Below are 22284 nucleotides of genomic sequence, written 5' to 3'. Positions count from 1 at the left end.
AAAAAGTAGAATAATTTCCATCCATTTTGGATAAGACCGTACATGTAAATTTAATGAATAGATCCAGTACGACCATACCATAATGACGAACATAACAATATTATGACATGGGCTGTGTATGACATTGACAATATTATGACAGTGCAGATTGCACATTGCACATTGAAGATCGTTTTTCTTTTTTTTTTTTTGTTTTCGAGTTCGAGTAGTTAATTTTGCATCAGGAATCGTGCAAATCCAACACAAAACTTTGATTATTATTATTTTATCTCTCTTTTCTCGACATACACACCGCGCGAACGGTTACTTATCGATGTCTCTCTCGCACTCGACTACGATGAATAACGAAACGGAGACGAGTGTACCTAATGTGTTTATAAAAACGGCGTCGTACGCGTTTTCGTATTCATTCGAAGCGCAACCACTTCTCCGTGCGGTCGTATTTGTTGTTTTATTTCTCTATAATAAATATAGTGAATTCGAATTTCGAACAAGCCCCCCGGTCACAATGGCTCGCACAAAGCAGACCGCTCGCAAGTCCACCGGTGGAAAGGCGCCGAGGAAGCAGCTCGCCACCAAAGCGGCCCGCAAGAGTGCGCCCGCAACCGGTGGCGTGAAGAAGCCCCATCGCTACAGGCCCGGCACGGTTGCTCTGCGTGAGATTCGTCGCTACCAGAAGAGCACTGAGCTACTGATCCGCAAGTTGCCGTTCCAACGTCTCGTCCGTGAGATAGCGCAGGACTTCAAGACCGACCTCCGCTTCCAGAGCTCGGCCGTCATGGCCCTGCAGGAGGCGAGCGAAGCGTACCTCGTAGGTCTATTTGAAGACACCAATCTGTGCGCTATACACGCTAAGAGAGTGACCATTATGCCAAAGGACATTCAATTGGCCCGCCGTATCCGTGGTGAACGCGCCTAAGATCCGTTTGTTGTTTGCATTGTTCGTGTCTCGTGTCGTGTCGTGTGGTGTGTGGTTTCAATATGAAATAACATAACATAACATGACATAGCACAGAGGACACGTCATCGGACATCGAATGTTAAAAAAAAAGGCCCTTTTCAGGGCCGCACGTGATTCATTTTAATAGTAGGTACCTAACCTAACTATAAACGTTTTCCACTGTGCAGTAACGGAAACATACAACGAAATATCTAATAATATAATGATAATATTGTTATGAGAATGATAAAATGTATTAATATTATTATATTACTATTATAAACAGAAAACTTACCTACCTGATGAATTTTAGATTTTAGTAATGTAATCATTCAGTAGCCATTAACTTTAAATTCTTCTAATGAAATAGTTTTATTTAATATTATAAATGCAAAAGTTGTTGATGGATGGACGTATGTATGTATGTACCTATGTGTTGAACCGATTACAATGAAATTTAGCACACATAATAATAGAGAGATAATAGAGTACAAGTGAAATGATAGTGAGTGTTGTAGTTTTGCGCGCGTGGGGAAACATATCCATAATACAATAATATATAATATTGTGGAATTAATGAATCGTATGCGGCCCTGAAAAGGGCCTTTTTGTTGTTAATTTGTTTGTTTCAAAATCATCGCCGTGGTGGTCGTACGCCCATCTTTATTCGTACCAAGAATAATAATTATTAAAACGCCGAATCGATTGCATGGAATAATTATTGACGTACGTACGAACGGACGGACGATCTTTGAAGTAACACAATTAATTAACCGCCGAATCCGTAGAGGGTACGTCCCTGACGTTTCAGCGCGTACACGACGTCCATTGCGGTGACGGTCTTCCTCTTTGCGTGCTCGGTGTAAGTGACGGCGTCACGGATCACGTTCTCAAGGAATACCTTGAGAACGCCGCGCGTCTCTTCGTATATCAAACCGGATATACGCTTGACGCCACCCCTGCGAGCGAGACGACGGATCGCGGGCTTCGTGATACCCTGGATGTTGTCACGGAGCACCTTCCTGTGCCGCTTAGCGCCACCTTTTCCGAGCCCCTTGCCTCCTTTACCGCGGCCTGTCATATCGCCGACTGTCTTGCGTTATTCTACTCGTTTACTTGCTTACTCGCTGCGTGCCCGAAAGCTTGTGCGCTCCGCGCCTTCGGGGGTCTTCGCTCCCACCATCACTGGTGAGGGGAAAGAGTACCGGGGCTACGCCCCCCAACTCTGGTGTCTCACGCCTCCCGCCACTACGGGAGGGTCCCTGGGTTAACCCCACATCTGTGGGGCTGTTATTTGTTCAGTTGTCGCTTGTGCGTTGTTTCTGGTGGTGTTCTATACGCAGTCCCCCGCCCAGGCAACCTGCCCACGGCGACTCGGGGTTTGCGTTTCCGCGAACCGGGCGATCCGCCCCACCGGGTGAGACCCTTAAGGGAGGCCCAGCGAGTGCGGATCAGCGACCGTGTGCGGTGGCGACGCATCCCCCTCGTCCCGGGCCAAGTCGCGCGGGTAGGGTTTCGCGTCAATCACGCTGGCTCTCCAAGGTGCTATGCTTTGGAGGTGCTCATAGTTCGATCTATCGGCTTTTTCAAAGATTTTCTTTGCTTGCTCTTTGATGATCTTTTCGAGGGGCTCCACTCCCAAGTCCCTTTCAATAGTGGAGTTGCGGACGTATCTGGGGGCGTCGACGATAACTCGCAGAGTGCGCGACTGAGCCGTCTTTATTTTCTTTTTGCTGGCCTGTGAGATGTAGCCGTACCAGACTGGAGCGGCGTACAAGATCTTGGGTTTAACGTATGTATTGTAGAGTCTCAGCTTCAGTCTGGTAGGCAAGCTGGACGTGAAAATCGGTCTCAGTCGCACAGCTGCGATCTGTGCCTGGCGAGCGGCTTTCAGGGCTTGGTGATTAAAGGCTAGGCGCCTGTCAATCTCCACCCCCAGATACGTGGCCCTGCTTGACCATGGGATCCTTGTCTGTTGGAACTCTACATTTGCCGGGTTTGGAGCACAACCCATGCAAATTGCTTGCGACTTCTTGGGATTTACCCGGAGTCTCCATCTGTCCAGCCACTCCGGCAGCTGGTCGAGCATTTTCTGCATCTTGATAGCGGCATGGTTACGGTTGAGCGATGTCGCTATGTACGCCGTGTCGTCCGCGAACAGGGATAATTGGGAGTCCGCCCTGTTCGGGATATCGTCCGTGTACACGGCGTACAAGTGCGGTGACAGGCAGCTGCCCTGTGGGACTCCGGCTTCAATCTTCCTAGTGGTGGAGAAGGCACCACCTATGCGGACCTGAAAAGCCCGGTCCTCCAGGAAGCTCCGAATGAAGTTGAGGACATAGTGTGGACAGCTTAACTTGCTCAACTTGAATAGGAGGCCCTCGTGCCACACCTTGTCGAAGGCCTTCTCCATGTCCAAGAACACTGCAACTGCCGCTTCCTTTTTGTTTTTGGCTGCTACGAGGGAATGAATGACTCTGGACAGTTGCAGTGTTGTGCTGTGTTCTGTCCGGAACCCAAATTGCTCCTCTCTTGGTGTGAAGTGTGGTGAGAACCGTCGCAAAACCAGTCGTTCGAGCACCTTGGACATGGAGGGCAGTAGAGATATGGGCCTGTACCCATCAGGTCTTGTTTGGTCCTTTCCCTGCTTGGGGAGCATCACAACAACAGCAGTCTTCCACATCAGGGGGACATGGCCCAGCCTAAGGCACCCGTTATATACGCGGCAGAGCGCCGCAACCGCTCTTCGGTGCAAGTTTCTTAAGGCCAGGTTGGGTATGGAGTCATTCCCCGGCGCTTTCTTTGGCTTCAGGTCTCTGATCGCCTTTTTTAGCTCCCCTGGGGACACCGCCTTGATTTCCTCCCGAGGGCGCGGTCCGGCGAATACTTCTTGGAGCGTGACCTCCACCGCTCTGGCGTGCGCTCTGTCCACTGCTGGGAATGGTCTAAAGGTGCTGGCGAGGTGGTCAGCCAGCAGCTCCGCCCTTTGTGTCGGGTCGTAAATAAGACCGCTCTCCGTCCTCAGTGGCAGGGTAGGGACGGCTTCGCTCGTGAGTGCCTTGCATATTCCATACAGGGCTTCATCGTTGTCCACCGCTGCGTCCATCTTTTCCTCCCATTCAGCTGTCCTCTGTTTTCTAAGCAGTTCTTTCATTTCTTCGTCCAGTCGATTTAGTCGACTACGGAGCGTTGGGCACCTGGTTTTTTGCCATTCTTTCCTGAGTCTGCGCTTCTCTTGTATCCTGGTTTCCAGGTGTCTTGGTAGTGGCTGTCGCTGTCGGTCTCGGAAGCTCGGTTCAGATGAGGTGTTTTTCAGAGCCTCTTGAATGTTCGAAGTAATGTCCCAGACATACTTGTCAATGTCCTCTCTACTTCTTATCGGTCCTGCTGTGATACCGGCTGTCTTTTCTGTGAAGGCCTCCCAGTTAGTTTTTCCCCTTCCGGGGGCTGGTGGAATGGTTGTCGGGGGAGCTGTGGTGGTTACCACAACTGGGTGATGGTCTGACCCCAGATTGTCCTCCAGGACCTCTTGTGTGAGCCCACCAGCAAAGGCCCGGGTGACTGCGAAGTCTATGGTACTCGGCATATGTGTATGTGTGTCCGGGTAATGTGTTGGCACACCCGGGCTGTGGATGATGGCACCAATGTGGTTTAGGGTGGCCGAAAGTCGTATGCCAGCGGTGTTGGTATTCGGTCCGCCCCATTCCATGTTTTGGGCATTCCAGTCTCCCATGGCTATTGTGGGGACGTCTTGTTGGGGAGTGAAGATCGCCTCCATGTCGCCTTTGATGACTGCGGCGCCTCCTCCCGGTCGGTAGATGCTGAAGATCCTAGTAGCCGCTCCCCGGATTTCGACCTCAATCCCCAGGGCGTTTATAGCTTCCAGTGTGTAGGGGGCTAAGACTTGGTGGATTACCGTTCTCTTGACAAGGACGGCTAGTCCACGGTATGCTCTTCCTGCCTGGTCCACCTGGTCCTCTCTGTACATGTGGTATCCTGGGAACCTAAGCTTATCCCTTGCCGCCATATGGGTCTCCGAGATCAGGGCGATATTGATTCTGTATTCATGGAGGACCTGCTTTAGCAGCGCGGCCTTCTGCCGCAGGCCCCGAGCGTTCCAGTAGAGAATTCTTAGACTATCCATTATGGAGCTCTAAAATTTTGGACAGTCCTTGGACGACCGCCGTCACAGGGCTCTCGTCATTGAGTACGGCGTTCAGTACATCGATCATGATCTTGACCAGCACGGCCACCTCTTCCTTCTGCCGGGGCGAATCGTGGCGCGCCTGACGTGGGATTCTTCTTGTATTTTCGGGCGGTTGCTCGTCCTTGGCTGCTGTTGCCGCTCGACTGTCCGGTTGGGCGGTTGTTGGCTCCTCATTGGGCGGCTGTGTCTGCTTCTTCTTCTTCTTTGGCTTCTTCTTTTTGCCTTGTGTGGCCGCCGCTGCCGCTTTAGGCATGTTGGCCACGGCCATCAATGAGGCACCCGTCTGTTCGCCCAGCGGGACGGGTTCTACGGTCGTCGGGGCGGGGGGGTCCTCGGGTTTCCCCTTCGGCGGTCTCGTCGTGGCCGTGGGGCCGGCCTTCTTGTTCCTTGCCTCACGTTTAAACACAGGGCAGGAGGCATTGTTAGCCGGGTGCGGCCCTCCGCAGTTTGCGCATGTCGCCGGCATGTCTTTAGGGCGGCTGCACTCTTTCGCCGCGTGCGCCTCCCCGCATCTTACGCACGCAATTTGACGGTGGCAATTGTGTGATGAGTGACGAAACTTTTGGCACCGGTGGCATTGCGCCGGCCCCTTCTTCGCTCGCCAGGCTTCAATCTTGACCCCCGGCATACACAACATTTCATTAATGTTGTATATGGCCGGGGTGGTGTCCGCTTCTCTTTTGATGATGGCGAAAAATATGCAGCCGGGCCGACCCTTTCTCGCCCTTATTGGTCGTGCATACTCCGCCGTGTGTCCCAGTTCCCTGAAAGCCTCGATTATTTCCTCTGGGAGCGTCTGGCTTGGGAGGCCGCGTATTGCGACCTTAAGATTTCTTTCTTGTGGCGGCGTGTACGCGTGCCACGCGATATTTTCGAGCCCATCCAAGTAGTTTTGGATGACTCGGAATTCATCGCCATCCTCAGGCATAAATCGGATGCCTTTCCCGTATGGGCGGGCGCTGGGATTCCTTCCTAGGATCTGTTTCAATTTTCGGAAGTGGGCTGACCAGTCGGGGAGCTCATCCACTACTATTGGCGGATACTTTTCTTTTTTGGTGGCAACGGCGGCGGTGCCCTGTGTTGCAGGCGGCGGCTGCTCTCCCGCGGGGGGTGGGGAGGATCCCACGGCCTTCGCGTAGGACAGCGTTTCGGGGTTTGGCCGCTTCTTTGGCCTCTCATTTTCTACTTCGTATTCGTCGCTTGCGGAGCGGGGGCGCCGCAAGGGGGTATCCGTCGGGGGGACGGGGGCGCTCTTCACCTCCTCTATTGCAGCCCTCTCCTCCTCGGTAATCGGCTGTGCCATCATCGACTGTATTTCATTCCTACGTTCGTTGAGGCACGCGGCCATCGCGGCGTTCATTTTCTCAGAAAAGGCACCCATCAGGACGAGACGTCTCGTAAGTTCAGCGTCCTTTTCAAAAAGGGCGCGCGGGGACAAAGTTTTACCGGCGTTTTGTGCCGGTGTAGGCTGTATATGGAGTTCCTGTTCTTCTTCTTCATCGGAGTTCCCATCGTCCTCCATTGGGCTGCTTCTTGATGCGCGGCTCTCCGCTCGGTCGACCGCGGTATCAATGCCTCTGGGGCTCTCCGCTCGGTCAACCGAGGCTTCGGTGTCCATGCGGCTCTCCGCGCGGTAAACCCGTGTGTCAGTGTATGGTACGCTGACGCTAGGTGGCGCTTCGGTGCCGCGGCTTTCTTTGCGGTAAACCCGCTGGTTCGCGGATTGTCCGCTAGGTGGCGCACTACTGGAGCTCGCCAGTCTGGGGTCGCGATTGCGCGGCTCCATTCCAACGTTTTAGAATAATTTCACACCGTTGAAATGCAGATTGGCCCTAAAAAGGGCCTTTGGTTTGGATACACTCTTCTGCGAAGAGCTTTGGGAGCGATCCACACGGTTCTAGGAGGGGGATCTACAGCCCCTCCTCCTCACGTTTCCCGGTGAGACCCGCTTGTGGGAGGCCGGGAAATGTGAGGAGGCGAGAATAAATCTTCCCTCCGGAATCTAATGTGAAGGCTTCCAACTCCTGGCGGTTACGACGAAAAATTTTGCAGCAACAAAATCCTCGGTAACCTCAGTCGTGTGCGTGAACCCGTGTGTGCTAGACGTCGACTCAGCGAATCCTGCGCTCCGCGCCATTTCATGTCGGACTTTTATACACACACATTATACACGCGTTTCGCTCGGCTCGCCCTCGACGCGCGACGGAGACGGATAGATATATCGTGCATATCGAGGGACTGCGTTAATAATCTTTGAATAATAATAATAATAACTCAATCACAACAATTGACAACATTTCATTTTTTAATCGCATATTTTAAGAGAAATTAAATAAAAAAAAAAATAACGATAAATGTGATGATGACGTCATACATACGGAGGAATAAAAAATAAAAATACTATCACATTTACACTAGACATTAACAGGGTAGGTATGGCATGTGTCAAATTTCATATTAATGTAATTTTTGTGAATTATTATATAAATAAGTAGCTTGAAATTTTTTGAAATGTATATAATAGATCGTCATTACTTAATTAACTTACTTGTGTTGTTATCATTATCCTTCTAATATTATAAATGTTACTATTTCACGCAAATATTACTGAACTGATTACAATGAACTTGGATTAACACATAGGATAGGTTTTATCCTGTTGAAAAAAAAAAATAAAAATCGACACAGCAAATTAAATAAGTAATTATTATTAACCAACTCTCTATCTATAAATATAGATCCCTCGTAGTTATTAAGTATAGTAGAGCCATTTTAAAATAGGCAACATTTGACAGTTCAACAAAATTCAACAACGTAACCTAGTAACGACGACATAGAATAACAAGATATTTCGTTTTGTTAGAACTGCACATTTGCTTAACTTTTTTCAATTACGACTACATAATATTAATTATAATAATAATGACCGATAAAAGTATTTTTTTTTTTTTAAGATTTCATTTTACTGATAAACCATTCTAAACATAATAAATACCAGAGACGTTACTCTAAAAATCGAAATCTGACATCTAGAATCGAATGCTTCACTTTAATCGATGTTTACTGCGCTCAGGTGCATTACGAAGATTTAAGGAATCTACAACGGTACGACAATAATAATTCATCAAAACATGGATACGTCATTGTCGCTATTGAATTAATCGTAATTGCAGTTGATGATGATGATATTATATATAAGTAACTTAATGATTAGGTAAATAATAAACTATTAATTAACTACCTACATTCGTGTTATTATCGATTCGTCATAATATTGTTACTACTCCTCTGTCTATTATTTAGGTATTGCTTATTATGCGTTATTATGCGACGATATTAAGTTAACACAATAATAATATTATAATAAATACGCAATTGTGAATCGTAGTCTCGTTCTCGCGCGGCCTATATAATATTTTGACAATATTAAAACGTGCGGGCGTTGCGGTGTGGTGTGCGTACTATGTACCTACTAGCTGTTAGTACCTGTGACTGTGAATATAATATTGTGACAAATATGTGACATTTATTTATAATATTGTCATTTCGTTATTGTGGCACATTCGTATTGTTATTATTTTTGTATTTAAAGGACGTTAAACATATTCGACCGATCGCCGAACTGTGTGTGTAGCCGGCCGCGCGGTCGTCGTTTGCGTTATGCTGTTCTACAACAGGTCACATTCATCCCCCTAAAAACCGTCGCAAACATATTATATGGCGATTACGAATAGTTTCACCTTAACGTCTGTATATCAGTGTATTGAGAGAGCCTTTTTCGAAACGACAATCGGTTTAATTACAGGTGAAATGATAATTTTAAAGTTGACACCGCGCACGCGGATAGCCCTTGGCAAAATTTAAACGTCCATCGCTATCGATGCGCTCCTCGAGCGTCGCGCGGGCTTGCACACTACGAGGGCCGATCTCAAAAGGGACGAGAAACATGTGAAACGTATACTTTTAAACGTTAATTTCACGTAAAATATACGTTCGAACGGAGGCATGTTAGTGAAAAGTTTCAAGCGCGACCGCGAGAAAACGTATCTCGATTGCACGGTTCCCCGTGAGGTAAACCGTCCAGTCGATTCCTACACTAGCGACACCGTACGTCGAATACAGTGAAACCTACTAAGTACTACTTATATATACTAATTATTATTACATACTATTGTCGACGTAAAGTTGAATTTTAATTAACAAAAATGGCAGACACCGCAGTCGAAACTGAAACTCCGGCGCCAGCGTCGACGCCCGCGAAGAAAGCGCCCAAAGCATCAGCAGCAGCAGCAGCAGCGGCGTCGGGAGGAGCCAAGAAAGCGGCCAAAGCAAGATTGGCGCACCCGAAGACGTCGGAAATGGTGAACACTGCTATCAGCGATCTCAAAGAGCGTAGCGGCTCTTCCCTGCAGGCGATCAAGAAGTACATATCGGCCACGTACAAGGTGGACGCGGATAAACTGGCGCCGTTCATTAGGAGATATCTCAAGGGCGCCGTCGAATCCGGCACGCTCGTTCAGACGAAGGGCAAGGGCGCATCTGGCTCGTTCAAACTGGAGTCAAAGTCCTCCGCGGCCAAGAAGAAGACCTCTCCGTCGAGCGGAGCCGCCGGCAAGGGCTCCGGAGCGGCGGCGGCCGTCAAGGTGCGCAAATCTGGCGGCGGTGGCAAGGCGCAAGCGGCCGCCAAAAAGACGGCCGTCAACGCAGGCAGCAGGTCCAAGAAGGCGGCGGCAGCCGCCGCCGCAGCAGCGGCCGCAGACTCGTCGTCCTCGCCGTCCAAGTCGAAAGCGTCAGCGGTGAAAGACAAGAAAGTAGCTGCAGGCAGAAAGAAGCCCGCCGCGGCCGCCAAGAAGGCGCCGGCTGCGGGCAAGGCGGCCGCAAAACCCGCCGCAGCAGCGTCGGCCGCCGCGCCGAAGGCTAAGAGGAGTGCCAAACCGCCGACGAAGAAGCCGAAGGCACCGAAACCGAAGAAAGCGGCAACGCCAAAATCCAAAGCGGCCACCGCCAAGAAAGCCTCGGCCGCGTCCAAGAAGTGAACGTGTGGTGTGCGTGCAATCGATCAATCGCAAGCGCAAGCGCAACCTAATTCGACTTCGACGAAGGTTAAGGTTGGAACTGGTTATGCAGTGCAGCGGCGACGGCGAGTGCATCGGGCACAAGTCTCAGCAAAATAGATACATATTATATATTATCTATCGCCAAAAAGCCCTTCTCAGGGCTAACATATATTTTCGAATGCGCACTCACTACGAACGTTAACGTTTCCTTCCAATTTGCGAGGACGAACAAGCAACTTGTAGGTACCTACACAATAAAACTACAATTATTACAATTTTACAAATTACATAATAGTTATGTAACATCATAATATATTATAGTAGCAACTAGCAACATGCATGCACAATATAATAACAACAAGAAAATCAAATCTACTACTAACTAATCTACAGCTTTACGTTAGGTTAGGTTTAGGTTTAGGTTTAGGTTTAGGTTTAGGTTTAGGTTTAGGTTTAGGTTTAGGTTTAGGTTAGGTTAGGTTAGGTTAGGTTAGGTTTCTTAAAAAAAAACTACACAGAAATAGGAGCCCCGCGAAGCGGGGCTCCGTCGACGCGCAATGAAATAAGGAATAAATAAAAAAACATCAAAATATACCTACGTAATACGTACGGTAAACACACACGTTACTTTTTACCTTCAACTTGCAAAATAAAATATTATGTAACTATTCATCGCACACTGCAACACGCTACCACACAGACAGACACAGACACAGACACAGACACAGACACAGACACAGCACAGACACCGCCCGCCCGCCCCACACCAGCGCACGCCGCCCGACCGACCGCCCGCCCGACGCCCGACTCCCGATAGTACATTTTACCGAAACTTACTAAATACCTACTCTCTAAAATCTATACATACCTACTGCTATGAATAATTATTAATTATTATTGATGGTTGTCTAGACAACACAGTCTGTTTCTGTCACCTGACAAGTTACTTTAAAAACAATCAACCACGGTACAGATACAAACTGTCTTTTCGACATCGTCATAGATTGTGACGTACGTACTAATCATTATTATTATGAGTAACTAGCGGTCCGCCCCGGCTTCGCCCGTGGTACATGTTTACGTTTTCTCTACGTAAGAACCATCCTCGTACTTCAAGGAATATAATAAAAAAAAAAGAATTATCGAAATCGGTTCAGCCGTTCTCGAGTTATGCGCTTACCAACACATGTTGCGATTCATTTTTATATATAAGAAGAAGAAGAAGAAAGAAGAAGAAGAAGATAATAATATTTGGGGATGCTGTACACTGAATCAAAAAAAAAAAAATATCATTTTGCATGTATGTTAAGAGATGAAGCCTCGCTTAAATAAAAATATAAATAAAATATGTACATAACAATATAAATTATTATTATTTGACACGGTCGTGTTCACTGCGCATCGCTCGTCGTTTGTGTTCGCTCGCATTTCACGGCGTCATGCCCACCGCAATCACTAGGACGCGTAGCCGTTATATATTAAATCAGATGGTGTCTTAAAAAAAAAACATACTTTAGTGATCGGCGCGTATCGTTGTACGTATCAGTTTTTCGTTTATTATAATATTATCAAAGAAAACGGTAAATAATGTCTGGACGCGGTAAAGGCGGTAAAGTGAAGGGGAAGGCAAAGTCACGTTCCAACCGTGCCGGTCTGCAGTTCCCCGTCGGCCGTATTCACAGATTGCTCAGGAAGGGCAATTACGCTGAGCGCGTGGGCGCCGGTGCCCCGGTCTACCTGGCGGCCGTGATGGAGTACCTGGCGGCTGAAGTTCTCGAGTTGGCCGGCAACGCGGCGCGCGACAACAAGAAGACTAGAATTATTCCGAGACATCTGCAATTGGCCATACGTAACGACGAAGAGCTGAACAAGCTCCTCTCCGGCGTGACCATAGCACAGGGCGGTGTATTGCCTAACATTCAGGCTGTGCTGCTGCCCAAGAAGACGGAGAAGAAGGCCTAATTGGATTGCATTGCATTTACCAATAACGCTACAATTACATATTTTTATGTATGTTCATCATAATATTATGAATTGTTCAAAAGGCCCTTTTCAGGGCCGCAATATATGTCTTGACAACAACGATAGATAGAGTTTCTAGCAGCCTAAACTCTCATCTCTTCAGTGATCGTTTACCATTTGACACGTACCAGAACATGAATAATATTAATCTATGTGTTTCGCCCGCATTTAATATTATATTATAATATAGCCTTTAACCCTAGAACCGTATCCATATTAGAATTTCATTAACGCTACCCAGGTGTACAAGACGTGTAGGTACCCCGATGAAAAAAAAGTAACATTCATTTGAGTATTTTTAATTTAATTTATAATGGCATTTTTGTATTTGATCAGTAGTTCCTGAGATTAGCGCGTTCAAACAAACAAACTCTTCAGCTTTATAATATTAGGATATAGATAAGAATTATACATAATTATTATAGATGTTTAGTTTATAATAAACCTTCTTGTTGAACGCATCAAAATCCGTTCCATTTTATGTTTGTTTGTAATATATATAATAACTAGCTGTGCCCCGCGGTTTCACCCGCATTGCTCCGCTCCTATTGGTCTTAGCGTGATTATATATAGCCTATAATAGCCTTCCTCGATAAATGGGCTATCTAACACCGAAAGAATTTCTGAAATTCGATTAGTAGTTCCTGAGATTAGCGTGTTCAAATAAACAAACAAACAAACTCTTCAGCTTTATAATATTAATTATAGATAATGTTCGTTCGTTAATCGTTTTCGTCAAGCGGGAAACTTGGAATATTGAAACTGTTTGGCGAGGCGAGCAACTGTTTTCATACTTCGTATTGTGTAAGCTGGAAATTTAAATAAATGTTAAATCAAGTAAAATTTTTAATAAATAGGTACTTGCTATTGTTTGGATACTATAGATTTATTTATTTATCATTTTATTTGATTTTGATATTTTATTTAAAGAAAAACCCGTTCCCGTAGGATTTCCGGGATAAAACCTTCTAATCTTATGTCCTTTCTCGGGTATCAAAATATCTCTAAGTATACCAAATTTCATGCAAATTGGTTCAGTAGTTAAGGCGTGATTGAGTAACAGACATACAGACAGAGTTACTTTCGCATTTATAATATTAGTATGGATAACAACAAACAATTGATGGAAAATTACCATACCTTTCAATGCTGCCTGCCTTTCAATTTTCTCGGTTTTGGAGACGACTGTATATTATGTTTTTATGTTTCCATATTATGCTTTCCAGAAATAAAGACGATGCTTAATTTGTGTGTGCACATGCATGCACATTTTTGTGGTTATCCTAAAAACAAATTAATAATAAATTATATACCATCATGATTAAGCTCGATATTTTTATACATGTTACATAATTTTTTTCACTCACAACCATTTTATTATATTAATTATTAATATAACAACGCGATGCGATTTCATGTACTATCTTTGAATCAATATTATAATTATTTTGACAGACATCGTCAGTTTGATTTATTGGTGTCAATTTAAAAAAAAAAAGAAAAGTTTAACACAAATAAGGTTTCATATCTTTAATTAAGTTAAGATATTAAATAAAATCCTCCTTGGTGATTCCCAATTCGACTGTAGTCTGTACTGTTATTTTACCTCAGCCTTATGTGATTTAAAAAAATAAATAAAATGCCAAATGTAAACATCTAAATGATTCACCGCATGTTCACCGCCCACTGTGTGGAGGGGACGCTTACGCTCCACGGTATTGGCCGATAACCAAAAGTGCTAGCTCGCATTACTAACCGACGGCCGTAACGCCGTGTGGCGCGATCTAGACCGGTTTTTGAACCGAAAAATTTGCGAGAACAGGTTAGCAAGGCGCTTGAGGAGCACAAAAGCGAGGGCTGGCACCGGTCGCTCGAACAGGCCGCCGAGGACTGGCCGTCGCTTCATCGACTCTGTCGCAGGTTCAAATCCTCAACCGCCCCCGCGCGCCCACTCACCGACTCCGCAGGTACTTATGTATATAGCCCTCAGGGTCGCGCTGACTTGTTTGCCGAACACCTGGCACAAGTTTTTCAGCCGAACCCCCTGACGCCGTCGAACGCCGCCCACGCAACGGCAGTGAACGAATACCTAACGAGTTTTCTAAATTCACCGATGCCACTCGCTGAGGAAGCATTCTTCACGTCCCCGTCCGCCGTCCGCCGTGCGATTTCGCGTACAAAGTTGCGCAAAGCGCCCGGCGCGGACGGCGTGACGAATGAATCCCTGCGTCACCTCCCCCGTAAAACAGTCGCGGCTCTGTCGCGGCTGTTTAACGGTATATTACGCTCCGGTCATTTCCCTTCAGTGTGGAAGACCGGACGCGTAATAATGATCCCCAAACCAGGAAAGAATGCTTCCTTACCGAGCAGCTATCGACCCATTACTCTGTTGAGCACAGTCTCCAAAGTATTCGAGTCATTGCTGTTGCCTATGCTGCGCCCGTACGTGTCGCCTCGCGCTGAGCAATTCGGCTTTCGCGAGGCACATAGTACCACCCTTCAGGTGACAAGAGTATTGCACCACCTTAGCTCCGCTTTGAACAAGAATGAGAGAGCGGTTGCAGTACTGTTGGACATCGAAAAGGCTTTCGACCGCGTCTGGCATGAGGGTCTTATATATAAGATCCTTACCGCCACCCAGTGCCCCGCACGGCTCGTGAGGATATTGCACTCCTTCCTCACGAATCGTTCCTTTCACGTATCCGTGTCCCCCGCCATTTCACAAGACCACGCTGTGCAGGCGGGTGTCCCGCAGGGCAGCTGTTTATCGCCCGCGCTATACTCTGCCTACACAGACGATTTCCCCTCCCCCGCGCAACCCACCAACCAAATCGTCGCATTGTACGCCGACGATGTAGCCTTTGTTGCCGCATCGATGTGGACATCGAATGCGGTGATAAAGGCGCAGCGTTGGTTGGACGAATTGCCTGCGTATTTTGAGCGCTGGCGGATTACCGCGAACGCTAGAAAGACGCAGGCGATTATATTCGGCGGTTGGACCCCCTCCACCCATCTCACTCTGGCTGGTGAGCAAATCCCTTGGTCCAGCACTGTCACCTACCTGGGCATCACTATTGATCGCCGGCTTCGCTTTAACAGCCACGTGAAGCAGGTAATCAATAAGTGTAAATCCGCCCACGCAATACTTCGTCCGGTGTTGTCATCCGAACTCCCGCTGCGTATAAAGGTAAGTCTGTATAAGATTTACCTAAGGCCGCTCCTTACGTACGCCGCGCCCGCCTGGTATGCTTTTGTGGGTGAAAGCCTGCGCCGCAAAATGCGCGCGCGGCAGTCACTCGCATTACGCACTATCGCTGGCGCGCCGTGGTGCGTGAGGAACGAGCGGATACGCAGCGATCTCGGTGTGGAAACACTTGACGATTTCATCCTACGCCTATCCCAGAATATGTTTGCGCGCGCGGATGCATCCTCTCACTCCCATCTCCGAGAGATTGCACCGATGCGCGCCCCTCCCGAGTCGCGCCGTCCTTTTCCGCGCGACTTGTTATCACCCCCCCCTCCCGCGGCGTATACAACGCCCTCCTATCCTCCGGAATTGCTAGCTGCAATGACGGCTCCGTTACATACACCCGCGCCTCCAGCGCCACCTTCCGCCCACGCACTCCGTGCGCTCCCCCACACTCCGGTGCATAACGCACCATCCCTCCATACCTTCCTGCATGCACTTATAGTGCACTCCATCACTCCCCCGCCCCCGCAAGTCCCGTACTCTACTGCCCCGGCGCGCCCAGCCGCGCCGCCCACTACCCCTACGCCTACACCAATACAAATCCCGTCTGTCGGTACACAAGTACCCAGCCCACTCCCCCACCTATACTCCCACGCGCAATTGGCGCCTCCTACCCCGCCCACTCGTGTCGCTTCGCCCCAGTCCCCCTCCGTCCCCGGTCATGACACAACTCATGGCCGGGCTCGTAAAAGAAAGAGGTCGATTGATTCGTGCGACGCGGAATCAAATTCCAAAAAATAAGGGCTTTTCACGCCCCCCCAAATTCCCGCCCGTGTTGACGGGCGGCGTTATATACCCATTGCAGGGGGCTTCCCGCCCCGAACAATGTTCCCCACGCAGCCTCCTCGCGGAGGCTGCGTGTGCGAAGATCCTAGTCAGCGAAATTTTATACAGTTTCTATTGATTGAACTTATACTACAACAAGCAACATGCCGCCAAAAACGAGTGGAAAGGCCGCCAAGAAGTCCGGCAAAGCGCAGAAGAACATCTCGAAGTCTGACAAGAAAAAGAAGAAGCACAAGAGGAAGGAGAGCTACGCCATTTACATTTACAAGGTGCTCAAGCAGGTCCACCCCGACACCGGTATCTCCTCGAAGGCCATGTCCATCATGAACTCGTTCGTGAACGACATTTTCGAGCGCATCGCCGCGGAGGCGTCCCGGCTCGCTCACTACAACAAGCGGTCGACCATCACGTCGCGAGAGGTGCAAACCTCCGTGCGGCTGCTGCTGCCCGGCGAGCTCGCCAAGCACGCGGTCAGCGAGGGCACAAAGGCTGTCACCAAGTACACGAGCTCCAAGTGAGCGGTGAGCGGTCGTCGGGACAACGGCGTGGCGTGTTCGACTTATCGAACGCCCGCTCGCTCGCGTTTTGTGTTTATTATTATTATATACTATCAAAACAACAACGGCCCTTTTCAGGGCCACAATATATTTCATGAATGAATTGTGTGTGTGTGTACACGCCAAAAATACGTTTCTCCAACACGAACAACAGCAGTGAGAAAAAAAAAAACCTAAATTTGTAAGTAATTTTGAAATTCGAATTTCGAATTATACGTTCAACAATAATTATTAACGTTGGTCATATTTTGTGGGTATGATTTATTTTATTTTATTTACAAACTAGGGCTTCGCCCGTGGTACATATTATTTCGCAATAATAAAAAGTAGCCTATGTATGTTCTTTCTCAGCGTCTAAAGATTGTCTGTGCCAAATTTCATCAAAATCGGTCCAGTAGTTTTGATGATGAGCCTATTCATTAACAAACAAAGTTTTCCTCTTTATAATATTAGTGTAGATACAATATTATGATTGTCAGATCTACCAACCCGATATGCACACAACATTTCATGAGAATCGATCGAGCCGTTTCGTAGGAGTTTAACTTTAATTGGTTTAGATTATACAGAAGAATAAAATATAATCTAAAAATCTATATAGGTAGGTAGGTAGGTAGGTAGGTAGGTACGTACAATATAAAAATGAGACCCGTTTCGCGTTGTCACGGCATCACGTGTGAACGGCTGAACCGATTTCGATAATTCTTTCTTATCAAGTATATTCCTTATTATAATATTAGGATATAGATAAAAATTATACATAATTATTATAGATGTTTAGTTTATAATAAACCTTCTTGTTGAACGCATCAAAATCCGTTCCGTTTCATTTTATGTTTGTTTGTAATATAATATATATAATAATAACAACAAACAATTGATGGAAAATTACCATACCTTTCAATGCTGCCTGCCTTTCAATTTTCTCGGTTTTGGAGACGACTGTATATTATGTTTTTATGTTTCCATATTATGCTTTCCAGAAATAAAGACGATGCTTAATTTGTGTGTGCACATGCATGCACATTTTTGCGGTTATCCTAAAAACAAATTCATAATAAATTATATACCATCATGATTTGGCTCGATATTTTTATACATGTTACATAATTTTTTTTCACTCACAACCATTTTATTACTTATATATTAATATAACAACGCAATGCGATTTCATGTACTATCTTTGAATCAATATTATATTTATTTTGACAGACATCGTCAGTTTGATTTATTGGTGTCAATTTAAAAAAATAAAAAAGTTTAACACAAATAAGGTTTCATATCTTTAATTAAGTTAAGATATTAAATAAAATCCTCCTTGATGATTCCCAATTCGACTGTAGTCTGTACTGTTATTTTACCTCAGCCTTATGTCAAAACGTAAATTTAATTGATATACAACAAAAAATTAATATTAATTATTAAATGGAGAAATAATTAAACTTGTACAGTTAATTTGAAGTTATTTTTTTTTTTTAATAACTGTTTAACAAATAAATGGTAGATTGATTAGTTATCGCCCGCGGCTGTGCCTGCATTGTTCAGAACGTAACAAATTATATATACTAAAAGCTTCCTCGAGATGCAGCCTATCTATTGAAATAAACCGCATCAAAATCGGTTCTCTAGTTTTAATTATACAAATTTATATAGGGAATATAGCACACACGGACAGACATTCAAACCGATTTTCTGTTATATTTATATAGTTTTGTGTTTTGCAATAGTTTTGGTAAATTAATATTTTGTACTAGATTTCCGCCCGCGGCTTCGCCCGCGTTTTCAAAGGAAAACCCGCATAGTTCCCGTTCCCGCGGGATTTCCGGGATAAAACCTACCCTATGTGTTAATCCAAGTTACCTTCTATATGTGTGCTAAATTTCATTGTAATCGGTTCAGTAGTATTTTTCCGGACGTATAGAAATTTTCCTGGCGTATGGAAATTTTCCGGACTGAGAAAATTTTTCCTAACCTAACCTAACCCAACCTAACCTAACCTAACCTAACCTAACCTAACCTAACGTAACCTAACGTAACCTAACGTAACGTAACCTAACCTAACCTAACCTAACCTAACCTAACCTAACGTAACCTAACGTAACCTAACCTAACCTAACCTAACCTAACCTAACCTAACCTAACGTAACCTAACGTAACCTAACGTAACCTAACGTAACCTAACGTAACCTAACCTAACGTAACCTAACGTAACCTAACCTAACCTAACGTAACGTAACCTAACGTAACCTAACGTAACCTAACGTAACCTAACCTAACCTAACCTAACCTAACGTAACCTAACGTAACCTAACGTAACCTAACGTAACCTAACGTAACCTAACGTAACCTAACGTAACCTAACCTAACCTAACCTAACGTAACCTAACGTAACCTAACCTAACCTAACCTAACCTAACGTAACGTAACCTAACGTAACGTAACCTAACGTAACCTAACCTAACCTAACCTAACCTAACCTCTCCTAACCTAACCTCTCCTAACCTAACCTAACCTAACCTAACCTAACCTAACCTATCCTTTTCCACCTTATAGAAATTTTTCCTGACGTATAGAAATTTTCCTGGCTTATATAAATGTTCCTGACTTATAGAAATTTTCCTGGCGTATAGAAATTTTCCGGACTTATGATAATTCTCCTATCTTATAGAAATTTTCCTTTCTTATGGAATAATCAACTTGAAGATTACTCGAGATCTCAAAAACGGCGCAACGGATTTTGATGCGGTTTATTTTAATAGATATAATTTTTAAATGTTCATAAAATTTGCAACCGAACGAGGCCGCGGCGAATTTCTAGTTAGGTATATTATGAACGTATTATGTATTTGTTGGTATTTTTTTTTTTAGTGCTGTTTTGTTTTGGTATACGAAAATACCTATGTAGAGTATGAAGTAAAATAAATATAGTTTGAAAAACTAAAAAACACGCTTTCAAGTTAGATACTTACCACTAAAAAGTAGAAAATAATAATTCTTTAATCTTGTAATCAAGCAATAACCAAGACATATTTTATTTTTGAACGCATTTTTATGAAACTTTGCACCTATGTAGAGTATGTATGAAGTAAAATAAAAAAGTAGAATAATTTCCATCCATTTTGGATAAGACCGTACATGTAAATTTAATGAATAGATCCAGTACGACCATACCATAATGACGAACATAACAATATTATGACATGGGCTGTGTATGACATTGACAATATTATGACAGTGCAGATTGCACATTGCACATTGAAGATCGTTTTTCTTTTTTTTTTTTTGTTTTCGAGTTCGAGTAGTTAATTTTGCATCAGGAATCGTGCAAATCCAACACAAAACTTTGATTATTATTATTTTATCTCTCTTTTCTCGACATACACACCGCGCGAACGGTTACTTATCGATGTCTCTCTCGCACTCGACTACGATGAATAACGAAACGGAGACGAGTGTACCTAATGTGTTTATAAAAACGGCGTCGTACGCGTTTTCGTATTCATTCGAAGCGCAACCACTTCTCCGTGCGGTCGTATTTGTTGTTTTATTTCTCTATAATAAATATAGTGAATTCGAATTTCGAACAAGCCCCCCGGTCACAATGGCTCGCACAAAGCAGACCGCTCGCAAGTCCACCGGTGGAAAGGCGCCGAGGAAGCAGCTCGCCACCAAAGCGGCCCGCAAGAGTGCGCCCGCAACCGGTGGCGTGAAGAAGCCCCATCGCTACAGGCCCGGCACGGTTGCTCTGCGTGAGATTCGTCGCTACCAGAAGAGCACTGAGCTACTGATCCGCAAGTTGCCGTTCCAACGTCTCGTCCGTGAGATAGCGCAGGACTTCAAGACCGACCTCCGCTTCCAGAGCTCGGCCGTCATGGCCCTGCAGGAGGCGAGCGAAGCGTACCTCGTAGGTCTATTTGAAGACACCAATCTGTGCGCTATACACGCTAAGAGAGTGACCATTATGCCAAAGGACATTCAATTGGCCCGCCGTATCCGTGGTGAACGCGCCTAAGATCCGTTTGTTGTTTGCATTGTTCGTGTCTCGTGTCGTGTCGTGTGGTGTGTGGTTTCAATATGAAATAACATAACATAACATGACATAGCACAGAGGACACGTCATCGGACATCGAATGTTAAAAAAAAAGGCCCTTTTCAGGGCCGCACGTGATTCATTTTAATAGTAGGTACCTAACCTAACTATAAACGTTTTCCACTGTGCAGTAACGGAAACATACAACGAAATATCTAATAATATAATGATAATATTGTTATGAGAATGATAAAATGTATTAATATTATTATATTACTATTATAAACAGAAAACTTACCTACCTGATGAATTTTAGATTTTAGTAATGTAATCATTCAGTAGCCATTAACTTTAAATTCTTCTAATGAAATAGTTTTATTTAATATTATAAATGCAAAAGTTGTTGATGGATGGACGTATGTATGTATGTACCTATGTGTTGAACCGATTACAATGAAATTTAGCACACATAATAATAGAGAGATAATAGAGTACAAGTGAAATGATAGTGAGTGTTGTAGTTTTGCGCGCGTGGGGAAACATATCCATAATACAATAATATATAATATTGTGGAATTAATGAATCGTATGCGGCCCTGAAAAGGGCCTTTTTGTTGTTAATTTGTTTGTTTCAAAATCATCGCCGTGGTGGTCGTACGCCCATCTTTATTCGTACCAAGAATAATAATTATTAAAACGCCGAATCGATTGCATGGAATAATTATTGACGTACGTACGAACGGACGGACGATCTTTGAAGTAACACAATTAATTAACCGCCGAATCCGTAGAGGGTACGTCCCTGACGTTTCAGCGCGTACACGACGTCCATTGCGGTGACGGTCTTCCTCTTTGCGTGCTCGGTGTAAGTGACGGCGTCACGGATCACGTTCTCAAGGAATACCTTGAGAACGCCGCGCGTCTCTTCGTATATCAAACCGGATATACGCTTGACGCCACCCCTGCGAGCGAGACGACGGATCGCGGGCTTCGTGATACCCTGGATGTTGTCACGGAGCACCTTCCTGTGCCGCTTAGCGCCACCTTTTCCGAGCCCCTTGCCTCCTTTACCGCGGCCTGTCATATCGCCGACTGTCTTGCGTTATTCTACTCGTTTACTTGCTTACTCGCTGCGTGCCCGAAAGCTTGTGCGCTCCGCGCCATTTCATGTCGGACTTTTATACACACACATTATACACGCGTTTCGCTCGGCTCGCCCTCGACGCGCGACGGAGACGGATAGATATATCGTGCATATCGAGGGACTGCGTTAATAATCTTTGAATAATAATAATAATAACTCAATCACAACAATTGACAACATTTCATTTTTTAATCGCATATTTTAAGAGAAATTAAATAAAAAAAAAAATAACGATAAATGTGATGATGACGTCATACATACGGAGGAATAAAAAATAAAAATACTATCACA

At 45.4% G+C, this 22284-nt stretch overlaps 7 protein-coding genes across 7 annotated transcripts; 5 read left to right on the top strand and 2 right to left on the bottom strand.

Moving 5' to 3' along the window:
• The first annotated feature begins 393 nt into the window (after positions 1–393).
• LOC149475664 (histone H3) lies at positions 394–1150 on the top strand. Its single transcript, XM_089712523.1, has one exon. The coding sequence runs from the start codon at positions 509–511 to the stop codon at positions 917–919; it is 411 nt and encodes a 136-aa protein (XP_089568649.1). The 5' UTR covers positions 394–508; the 3' UTR covers positions 920–1150.
• A 297-nt stretch (positions 1151–1447) lies between these two features.
• On the bottom strand, positions 1448–2076 carry LOC149475663 (histone H4). The gene has a single exon (XM_089712719.1). It carries the CDS (start codon positions 2019–2021, stop codon positions 1710–1712), a length of 312 nt encoding a protein of 103 aa, XP_089568845.1. The 5' UTR covers positions 2022–2076; the 3' UTR covers positions 1448–1709.
• Positions 2077–9269: 7193 nt separating this feature from the next.
• Positions 9270–10210, top strand: LOC149475662 (uncharacterized). Its single transcript, XM_089713151.1, has one exon. The coding sequence runs from the start codon at positions 9353–9355 to the stop codon at positions 10181–10183; it is 831 nt and encodes a 276-aa protein (XP_089569277.1). The 5' UTR covers positions 9270–9352; the 3' UTR covers positions 10184–10210.
• Positions 10211–11762: 1552 nt separating this feature from the next.
• LOC149475661 (histone H2A) lies at positions 11763–12354 on the top strand. The gene has a single exon (XM_089712605.1). The coding sequence runs from the start codon at positions 11792–11794 to the stop codon at positions 12164–12166; it is 375 nt and encodes a 124-aa protein (XP_089568731.1). The 5' UTR covers positions 11763–11791; the 3' UTR covers positions 12167–12354.
• A 4030-nt stretch (positions 12355–16384) lies between these two features.
• Positions 16385–16905, top strand: LOC149475660 (histone H2B). Its single transcript, XM_089712721.1, has one exon. The coding sequence runs from the start codon at positions 16406–16408 to the stop codon at positions 16778–16780; it is 375 nt and encodes a 124-aa protein (XP_089568847.1). The 5' UTR covers positions 16385–16405; the 3' UTR covers positions 16781–16905.
• A 3400-nt stretch (positions 16906–20305) lies between these two features.
• LOC149475659 (histone H3) lies at positions 20306–21062 on the top strand. Its single transcript, XM_089712521.1, has one exon. It carries the CDS (start codon positions 20421–20423, stop codon positions 20829–20831), a length of 411 nt encoding a protein of 136 aa, XP_089568647.1. The 5' UTR covers positions 20306–20420; the 3' UTR covers positions 20832–21062.
• A 297-nt stretch (positions 21063–21359) lies between these two features.
• Positions 21360–21988, bottom strand: LOC149475658 (histone H4). The gene has a single exon (XM_089712706.1). It carries the CDS (start codon positions 21931–21933, stop codon positions 21622–21624), a length of 312 nt encoding a protein of 103 aa, XP_089568832.1. The 5' UTR covers positions 21934–21988; the 3' UTR covers positions 21360–21621.
• Positions 21989–22284: the final 296 nt, after the last annotated feature.

This window comes from Colias philodice, chromosome 29 (assembly GCF_061535455.1).
Source record: "Colias philodice isolate Cphi_HAF_F1 chromosome 29, ilColPhil1 Martin Lab GWU primary, whole genome shotgun sequence".
Lineage (NCBI taxonomy): Eukaryota > Metazoa > Arthropoda > Insecta > Lepidoptera > Pieridae > Colias > Colias philodice.
Note: the sequence above shows the minus strand (reverse complement) of the source record. Positions and strands in the feature narration are given on the sequence as shown.

What these genes read in the sequence shown, in the direction of transcription:
- LOC149475658 (XM_089712706.1), bottom strand. Translation starts at nt 21,933, where the DNA reads ATGACAGGCCGCGGTAAAGGAGGCAAGGGGCTCGGAAAAGGTGGCGCT.
- LOC149475662 (XM_089713151.1), top strand. Translation starts at nt 9,353, where the DNA reads ATGGCAGACACCGCAGTCGAAACTGAAACTCCGGCGCCAGCGTCGACG.
- LOC149475660 (XM_089712721.1), top strand. Translation starts at nt 16,406, where the DNA reads ATGCCGCCAAAAACGAGTGGAAAGGCCGCCAAGAAGTCCGGCAAAGCG.
- LOC149475661 (XM_089712605.1), top strand. Translation starts at nt 11,792, where the DNA reads ATGTCTGGACGCGGTAAAGGCGGTAAAGTGAAGGGGAAGGCAAAGTCA.
- LOC149475659 (XM_089712521.1), top strand. Translation starts at nt 20,421, where the DNA reads ATGGCTCGCACAAAGCAGACCGCTCGCAAGTCCACCGGTGGAAAGGCG.
- LOC149475664 (XM_089712523.1), top strand. Translation starts at nt 509, where the DNA reads ATGGCTCGCACAAAGCAGACCGCTCGCAAGTCCACCGGTGGAAAGGCG.
- LOC149475663 (XM_089712719.1), bottom strand. Translation starts at nt 2,021, where the DNA reads ATGACAGGCCGCGGTAAAGGAGGCAAGGGGCTCGGAAAAGGTGGCGCT.